The sequence below is a fragment of the Lygodium microphyllum genome, chromosome 2, assembly GCF_053477565.2.
Source record: "Lygodium microphyllum isolate KBCC chromosome 2, Lygodium_microphyllum_v1.1.10, whole genome shotgun sequence".
NCBI lineage: Eukaryota > Viridiplantae > Streptophyta > Polypodiopsida > Schizaeales > Lygodiaceae > Lygodium > Lygodium microphyllum.
The window spans coordinates 106,787,325-106,796,768 of NC_141136.1; the positions used below are offsets into that span (position 1 = coordinate 106,787,325).

At 41.1% G+C, this 9,444-nt stretch overlaps 1 protein-coding gene across 8 annotated transcripts; it reads right to left on the reverse strand.

Moving 5' to 3' along the window:
• Positions 1–1,094: 1,094 nt before the first annotated feature.
• On the reverse strand, positions 1,095–9,125 carry LOC148040155 (uncharacterized). Of its 8 annotated transcripts, none has more exons than XM_087697137.1 (14): positions 8,970–9,120; positions 7,000–7,149; positions 6,806–6,860; positions 5,981–6,069; positions 5,870–5,894; positions 5,670–5,708; positions 5,446–5,563; positions 4,783–4,940; positions 4,323–4,680; positions 4,005–4,225; positions 3,703–3,904; positions 3,105–3,599; positions 1,906–1,989; positions 1,095–1,805 (listed from the first exon to the last, which is right to left on the reverse strand). In XM_087697137.1, the coding sequence occupies exons 2-14, from the start codon at positions 7,111–7,113 to the stop codon at positions 1,388–1,390; spliced, it is 2,376 nt and encodes a 791-aa protein (XP_087553263.1). In that variant the 5' UTR covers positions 7,114–7,149; positions 8,970–9,120; the 3' UTR covers positions 1,095–1,387. The 8 variants fall into 8 exon arrangements, with proteins under 8 accessions (XP_087553263.1, XP_087553246.1, XP_087553242.1 ...); XM_087697120.1 differs by having other exon boundaries at positions 1,097–1,805; positions 3,703–3,934; positions 7,000–7,138; positions 8,970–9,125; XM_087697116.1 differs by having other exon boundaries at positions 1,097–1,805; positions 3,703–3,934.
• Between the last annotated feature and the right edge of the window lie 319 nt (positions 9,126–9,444).

Below are 9,444 nucleotides of genomic sequence, written 5' to 3' on the forward strand. Positions count from 1 at the left end.
ACATTCATTCTCATTTTCAGTTCAACCATGGAAGTACTACTATTGCAACATGTGAAATTTTACAAGGTCTATAGAAGCTCAAATCACATTCATCCTCGCTATCAATTTAAAGGTGCCACTTAAAAAAAGAGCATAGAAGCACACATCATACCATATCACAACCATGGTAGTACTACTATTGCAACATGTAACGCACTTCCAACTTCCTCTCAAAAAGATCTCATCATGATCATGGAGGTGCTGGAGGTGCTATAGCAACATGTAGCATACTTCCAAGTTCTCCCAAATAGATCCCATCACAGTACCATCAAAATCATACAAGGTCTATCAAAGCTGGAACGACATCATCAATCTCAGTTAAATACTGCCACTTAAAATATGAGCATACAATCTCATATCATACCCTATCATAGCCATGGAGGAACTACTATTGCAACATGTAACCCACTTCCATTCTTCCCAAATAGATCCCATCTCAAAAACCAAAAAAAAAATGCATAGACTCCTAAACAAAATGGTTACCAAAACCACTTGCCTGGCCCCTGCAAATTGGTCTCACTTGGAAAGCCCAAAGATCTCAATGACACTCAAAGCTAACAAGGGGATCATATTACTTGTCCAACAATGTATCACACTCATTTTCATGTTTGGTGTTTCAAGTCCCCACAAAACAAAGATTGGCATATAACAGTTTTTAAGTCCCCACAACAAAGATTAACATATTAAAGATGCAATACCCCATTCCATCCATAACGGAATGGACATATGCCACTTCAGTTTTATCCTCTCCAACATGTGAGCACCCTGTTACTAGTGTTGTACTTCAATTCTATCATCTTTGAGGGCCATTCTCGATACCATGTATGGTCTGGACAAGTGGGACAGAGATTGTGATTCTTGGACATGCTAGGACTAACACAACAACATTCATGCAAGGCAAAAGATCCAAGGTCAAAGGGAATGATAGCCAGTTTGACGATTATTACAAGAGTAGCCTAATTAAACTTAAACAACACCCATGGGCAATCCATAAACTGCTGATTCACAATTTTCACATGTCACAGCAACCACTAGTTCCGACTACTGAACACAACTTCTTTACTCTCAAGCATTTCAATTTATTTTCACATAAACCCATTTAATAAACGTGTGGAGCTGACAGTGAGCACTCCACAGTACAATGTGCATTATGACTATGAATACATGCAAGCTTTTGTTTCACCAATATAGCAATGATCTGATATACTTGTTTAGAACCTACATAGAAACTGACTTCATGGCCGCACAATGCATGCACGCCGTGAGCAGCATACTTAAAAAATACAACTGCCTGCCTGGAGTGAATGCCGTAACAAACTTAAGCCAAGTCATCACTCCCAATATAGTGCTATCTTGAAAGTGACTCTGGGCTTCCACCCCCATAAGAAACTAGGCTGCGATTTCCTGTGGCAGATCTCGAGTGAGACCTACTCTGAGGAGTCCGAATTTTCTTAGGTGTAAGTGACCTGGTTTTGCCTCTATCTTGAGATGATGAACTTACAGAAGGAGACCTTACAGGAGAGAGCGACTCTGAAGAGCTGGGGCTTGGAGACCGCCCTTTCCTACCTCTGGAGGAACGACTGTCCTTGGAACGGCTACGAACTGAGCTGGTCCTGCGATCACTGGCTCGGTATCTAACAGGAGTTGGACTTCGGCTTCTGTTGTGGCCTCTCCTGCTTCGAGCACGTCGATTGACAGGAGTGGGACTGCGTGAATAACTTCGACTGAGGCTGTGACTGATGCTTCTGCTCCGACTTCTCCTGTACCTGGACCAGGTAGACAACCATGACATCAGAGACTCCATAGATCCAGCCACCTTCTTGAGATCATTACAACAAAATTTCCATACAATATCTAAATCTTTACCTTGGCGGTGTTCTCCTCCTAGGACTGCTCCTGTAACGCCGAGGGAGTGGTGACCTGTCCCGATAACTTCTATAACTGCCATACCTGCAGACCAAGAGAAGTTCAACCTCCTCAACCATAGGGTGGCCATACATCCACAAACTGCTTGCTACTACCTTTCTAACCAAAAATAGGAAAAAGTGCTTAACCATTTGCATATATGTGTGCACTACATAGTGATTACAGCATGCAAGTATAGAAGGCTTTGAGTGGAATGTCATAAACCAAATGTTTGGACACCCTCCAACTGAGCACAATTAGAATAGCTCTATTCCAAGCTATTCCTCTTTTAAGCCAATTTCAAAACTAAGATGCCCAAGTTTAGTTGGACATAGCTTTGCTACTAGTTTAACAAACTGCCAATCATAGGTAAAGAGGTCCCAGGGCAGATGGAGTAAAACTCCCCACTAATGCCTCCCTGTTCCTCTTTGACCTGGGCACTCCGTCAACTGTAAATGGATCAAAATCGCTATTCAGGCTTCATGACACCCTTCCATCACCCATGCATAGCCAGGATCAAATTAAAGAGTAGGAATAGAAGATGACAGCACAATATCAGTGAAGCCAGGGTATTCAGCTGCTAAAACTTCCTAGTCGTACTCTCATATGAACAGTAAGCCTGTTGGCAGCTAGACCTCTTTATTACTGTGAACAATCTTAGTAGCTTCTGGGTTTATACAGATTGACAACCAGCCAGCCCCTAGGCAACTGCATACACTTCTCACAAGCAGCACCAGCCACAAGGAAGATAACCAGTCAGCCCCCAGGCACCATAGCATCTACAACAAAGAAAAGAAACCGGTCGGGTCCTGCAAAATTGGTCAAACCCTGCAGAGATATTTACTATACTGAAATTTTATAAAAACTTTTTAGATATGACGAGGAGGGACTCAGCTAGGACCTAATTGCATGATCTGTCTCCCATGTTTGAAAAATCATACAGGTTGCAAATCAGACTTGAGTTCCTAGTTGAAGTGTTTTCCCCTTTTTCATTCACTCCCCTCTTCTATCCTCTACCTTCCAGTACTCCCCCCAATATTCATCAACTATGCAAAACAGATGTTCCCATGAAAGACATGAAGGTCTCGTCTCATTCACAAACTGCAAAGAAAATACACATGTTCCACAAGAGCAAAGCAAAGAAGACCAAGTGCACAAACCTGTCACGGTCCCGATCTAATGTTGATCTCCGTGCATATCGATCACCATATCTATATGATGGAGGAGAGGCACGCTCAATAGAAGGAGTGCGATAATGTCGTGCGCGAGAATATTGTGCAGTGAATCCTCTTCCCCTTCTGATCCTTTTGGGAGTACCTTCTGGACTTAGTGATGCACTTCTGGACCTTGCTGCCAGAGCTGGCACTGGACTCTTCTTTTCAGGCAATGGACTCCGACTGCGGCTTGATTGCCTTGCCTTTGCTGGCATTGGACTCCAGCTTCGGTTTTTAGACCAACTTTTATGTTGAATCTTTCGTTTTTCCATGGGACTTTTGCTCAAACTTCTATCTGCACTTCTACTTGGACTTCTTTCAGGGCTGAGACTTCGGCTCAGGCTTCTATCAGGCCTACTCATAGGACTAGGGCTTCTGCTTGTACTCCTCTTAGAGCTAACACTCCTGCTTGGGCTCTGTTTTGGGCTAGAGCTCTGCCTCCTGTGCAAATGCAAATTAAGCCAAAATCATAAACCAAACATAAAAGCACCTCAACACAAACAATACTATTACCACATTCTACTGCAGAAGAAAGCAGCAAAACCTGGATCTGCTTTGCTCTCGATTGATGTTTACAGGTGGGGATACACTTTTCATTCTTTCTACCGACTTTCTACCCTCTTGAATTTCTGCTGTTTCATGTACTTCATGTACTTCTTCTCGCACTTCACCATCTTCTGCCTGGCCTTCTTTGTAAGTTAGTTCATATGTTTCTTTTCCTTTTTCATCTTCCATAGGCTGCATCTCTGATGGAACTCCAGCATTCAACCCATTCCCTGCAGCAATCAGCACATTCAATAGAACTCTAACAACTCTGCATACTCCTGTAGAATTTCAAATACATACCAACAACTGCAGGAGCTCCTTCAAGTAAGTCTGTTACAGTATTTCTTTTCACAACTTGCTCGCTAAGATCACTGCCAGTATCAGTAGCACTTTTGGCTTTGCTGGGCTTAGCAGTCTCTAGCTCACTGGCACTTTCACTGCAGCTATCACTGTCACTGTCACTGTCGCTATCACTGCTGTAGCTGCCACTGTCACTATCACTGTAATCACTCTCTGAGCTCCTGTTAGAAGCAATATGATCAGACAACATACAGACAAAGCAAACAGCTTACGAGCTAACATCGCAATGGTGACAATCCACAGCTATATGTTTCATACCACTTGTATCGTCTCCTAGATTTTTTGCTTCTTCGACTTCGTTTTCTATCTTTATGCTTCCTCCTCCTCCTCTTCAACTGCTTTCTTCTTGCCCTTCTAGAGTACTTTCTCTTCCGCCGTCTGCGATCATCTTCACTTGAGGAGCTGACTTCTGATGACGATGTCTCATAATCTGAGCTACTATCTGAACTGTCATCTGAATCAGAGCTTTCAGAGTCTGAATCAGAGTAGTATCTTCTTTTCTTCCTCTTGCTTCTCTCTTTCAAATGCCGTTTGCGTCTCTTCCTCCTCGATCCATGGACCTCCTCATCACTCAAGACAGCATCCTTCCTCCGTGACTTTTTCCCTTTCTTCTTCTCTGTATTCAGAAGAAAATTAAGTAACTTTTCATCTAAAATTAAGCAACTTTTCATCTAATTAACATGGAAATTGATAATAAATGCGCTAGAAACATATGTACCATGTTCGATAACACCATTTTCCTTTCCTTGTGATAGAACCCCACATTTCACAATTTTAATGGTATTCTCTGGTCTGTCCATTGGGCCAGTTGGCTGCAACTCTATTTTGGCCAAAACATCCATCCCATCCACGACTTTACCAAACACTACGTGCTTCCTGCACACATTGATCACCCTTTAAGCTTCTCATTCCATAGAGTCATATTCCACAGGTATGCATTTACGCACCTAGTTAGATATTTTTTGGCATACTACAGCACATACAATTTAACATTTTAATGCGATCAAAGAGCTAGTATAATAAACAAACAGAGAAAGAGAAACAAGTCAATGGGCTTAATATATGCATACAAGTATTAGTCTCACCCCATCACTTAGATCATGTGTGACGACATGTAAGAAATGTGTCTTGCTGGCCTACAAAAAATTGTCACAATAGACCAGTCAAACAGAGAACTTATTTCAAGGGCCAACTCCTCTGCCATAGCAGTTGAGACGATAATTGGGGGCATTCAAACAAAAGCAACGCTAGATATCAAATCAAGCAGAGCAAAGTATAAATTATGCATTGGCATGTAAGCATATTCCTAGTGCAAATGCAACATCAAAAAAGTTATGCTCATAACAGCTTTACTTGAAAATATCATAGATAAGTATCCTACCCATCCAAATGTGGAGCAGGTCCAAAAGTCAAGAAAAACTGAGAGCCGTTTGTATTACGGCCGGCATTTGCCATTGATAAAACCCCTCGCTCAGAGTGACTGTGGATGAAGTTCTCATCTACAAAACAAAACCACCAGATCTGAATAGGCAATAGAATATCTATTCCTGATCCCCTTCATCCAACCTGGCATAGAATATTGGACAGAACCTCTACTGCATTTACCAGGAAATTTTCCTCCATATATGCTTTCCCCTCCAGTCCCTGCATCGAGGAGATGGTTGATATCAGCATCTAAGGAATCAATTACTGCTTAAAGCCCATAATATAACTCATATCCTTTTTTTCCTTGCATGCTTTGAAATCATAGTATTTACATGAAGGCACTTAAAAATTTGACATATAAAAAGGCACCACTAACTTACCATCCTTCTTGGAAAAGTCACCCCCCTGTGTATAACATAGAAGCATTAGTCACAAGTAGAAAAAACAATTGGTTTATAAGTTCAAACAGAAAACCGGTGAATCTTATGTACTTGTGCCATAAACCCCTTGATGACTCGATGAAATATGCTTCCCTTATAGTGTAAAGGCTTCTTTGTACTTCGTCCAATGCCCTTCTCACCTGCATGCCAGCATGTGAGTAAAGTTACCAGGATAAAACTTAATCAAACCATTGATGCACTGAAGCCAAGGAAAGGCCTCAAAGTTACTCAGGTTTTAAAAAACTCGTTCATACTTTGATGCATGTAAGTGTTTCATGTTGAGAGCTGGCTAATGTAACAACATAAGGCAGATTTAGCTTTCAGAAGTAGGTAGATTCAAAACCAAATCCTCTTTGACATCATCTTCACCTTATACTACTGTTGCATACACAATTTATTCCTCTCCCGACTCCCAGCGCTGATACAGCGTTTCCTCTTTGGCATCATCTTAACCTTATGCTACTGTTGCAAAGACAAGGTATTCCTCTCCCTACTCCTGGAGCTGATACAGCATTTCAACCAACTGTTCTAAGGTTAGTTTTCTATCAAACCACTGCACTTTCCAACATGCATTTTGGTTATACACCATATTTCCCATAGGTATAAGATTACAGGCTGAACAAGGTAGTCCTTAGTCCTTAGTCCTTAGTACTTGTAAAGTAGATGTCAGTGCACGGGCCAGAATCTTGAAGCTCACTATTCATTTCAAGGGGCTTTCACATCTTAAAATTCTCTCACATTCAGAAAAACCTTGTTGTCACCACTTTTGACAGGTGGTTTCAAGAAACCTCAGGGCCCCAAAAATATAAAGCACATGTAATAGCACATTGAAGCAAGCCTGAAAGCACTCTATTTTCAACTTGTCAAGTGCAATACCTGTGCATAGAGCCCGAAAATTCTCTGCAGTGTTCGGAACAGTGTCTGAAAAGAGCTGATTTCAAAATATAACACCGTCAGAACTGAACAATCAGGTTGAAATTACCTGCATAATGCCTGGGCTACAGGATTTCAAAATCTTATTTAATAGAACACTCTTTAATGCACAAGTCCAAAGGCTTACAGACCATTACCTCCATTACAAGTCTCCCTACTGGTTCATTACCAATTAGTATATCAAAGAAAACCCTTGGATTCAACTTGGTTTTCCCAACTTTCTCTGGGGTTGAAACTTTTTCAGTCCTCATGAGTCTTTAAGCCTCTGAAAATAACCTGTGCAAGATCTGTAAGGATTTTAATGAGGAGAGGAACAGCTGCTCTATTTTCCATTTTACAATTACAAACCCACCATGTCTACAACCAAAGACTCACTCAATTTAAATGAATTTCATTACAGCTACAAGTTAAAATGGAAGTCAAAGAGCACTGCCACTGCTAATATCCTGTCATGTCAGCTGTAGGCGAGTTCCAATCCCAACACTGATAACACACTAGAAGGTAGGAGATGTGAACGGCTACAAACCCACCATGTCTACAACCAAATACTCACTCAAGTTAAATGAATTGCATTACAGCTACAAGTTAAAATGGAAGTCAAAGAGCACTGCCACTACTAATATCCTGTCATGTCCGCTGTAGGCGAGTTCCAATCCCAACACTGATAACACACTAGAAGGTAGGAGATGTGAACGGCTATCTCAACCCATCCCATCACCATTTAAATTGAAACAACCAAATGATATCAATACTTGTAGCTCTGTGAATAAGATCACATTAATTGTTTAAGAGGAGTTCCTGAAATTACCAATCAATTGTGGTTGGTAAGCAATGAGGACTTAAGTTGCCCTTACATGTTTCAAGCTAAGTATGTCTCTACAGAAGCTGGCCAAAATACATGAATATTACCTTCATACAGTGTGCACAAAAAGGTTATGCCTTACACTGTGTTCTCAACACCAGTCTTTCCCTATGGCACTACTTCCTGGTACTATCTTCTACCAACAAGACACTATTTGTATTTGCACTTTTCAATCAACATAGTTCCCGAGCACAGAGGTCCTACTCCTCATATCACAGTTAATTATTTAATCTTAGTTAATATTTTAATATTTGCTCCTCTTAGACAAGGACTCATTCCAAACTACAAAAGTGGCTTTGTGAAGATCCAAAAAAGAAAGAGGAGGTTCAACGCAGCTGGAAACCCCTGGTAGTGTTAATGCACCACAACCACAACACACAACCAATAAAGCTCCAAACTGCAGTATAAAGTAGTGAGACTTGACCATAGAGGGCAAATAGTGTTCACAACTTTGCTGAGAAACTGTGTAAAACAGATATTGCCTTTTAAAAGGCATTGGTCACCACGAACAACTGAGTTCTAGTGCAGATTTCTGCAGAACTGTTCCTGTCCAAATCTGCAGAACTGTTCCTGTCCACACGGATTTGCAACACATACCCTATAACAAAGGACTGGCAGGCAATGTAAACAATCTGATCCATAAGTTGAACTTATGAGCCTACCCGTGACAGATATACATAATTGCTGCAGCCTATATTGCTGATAACTCCAGAGACACATACATACATCTGGCGGTTTTTGACTCTGCTCCAAGCTTTTTTTGCATGTGCATTCTACTCCATAGGATTGGCTTTTCTTCCAAACGAATGAGTACATCATAGAAAAACTTCAGGTTTTCAGAAATTTATATATCTGCTTCAAATCATTCCTTCTAGACAACCCGAAATAATCAGCACCGTAATTTCACATTCAAACCCGGACGAATCGGTAACCCTACCATACCAGAAAGGAAAACAAGGCCATGGCGATTCTGAGAAGCTAGAATACGAAAAACGCTGTGTTCAGGCTCATCACTTCGTATGATACCGGCTGTTTTAACAAGGTACAGAGGTTCCTGGATTTTGTTCAAACGATCGATTGAACTAAAGATCTTCGCTGTCTTCATAGACAGCGGCTTTTACAAGCGTCAAGAGTGATCTCCGTGCAATTCCAGAAAACAACGCAGAGATCGAACGAGATGCAGCAAAGCCAAATACCCTGCCATTACAAGGAACATAAACGACAGAACGAAAAGGAAAAAATTACCTGGAACGCAGAGCTTGGTTGCTTCTGCAGACCCGTGGGTGGAGCAGGAGAGGCTCGGGTCGAAATTGAAACCTTACTCCGCTCTAAACAAAACCCTACTGTGCACACAAACAAAGAAAGAGACCTAGTCGAAGACGCCCGTTTTATGTTCTCTTTACCTATTTACCTACGCCCTTTATTACTATAGTGCCATTTCATTTTATTCAAAAATGAAAACTTTCCAGCCACAAAACCATGGGTCTTGGCAGGGCCAGTAGTTTTAGTTTAAGCCTTACACTAAAAAGCTTTTTCCTATCCAATGGAAAAAAGGAAGAGGTTGAAATGTGACCACCTTTTGAGGGAAAAAATATGACCTTAGTCGGTTTAATAACCAAAGTATCTAAAAATTTGTCAATTGTGAATTTCAATCAGTTTTTTAAAAATCCAGCTAGGAAAAATACACTAAAGAACATTTTTTCGCACTCATTTAAGCATC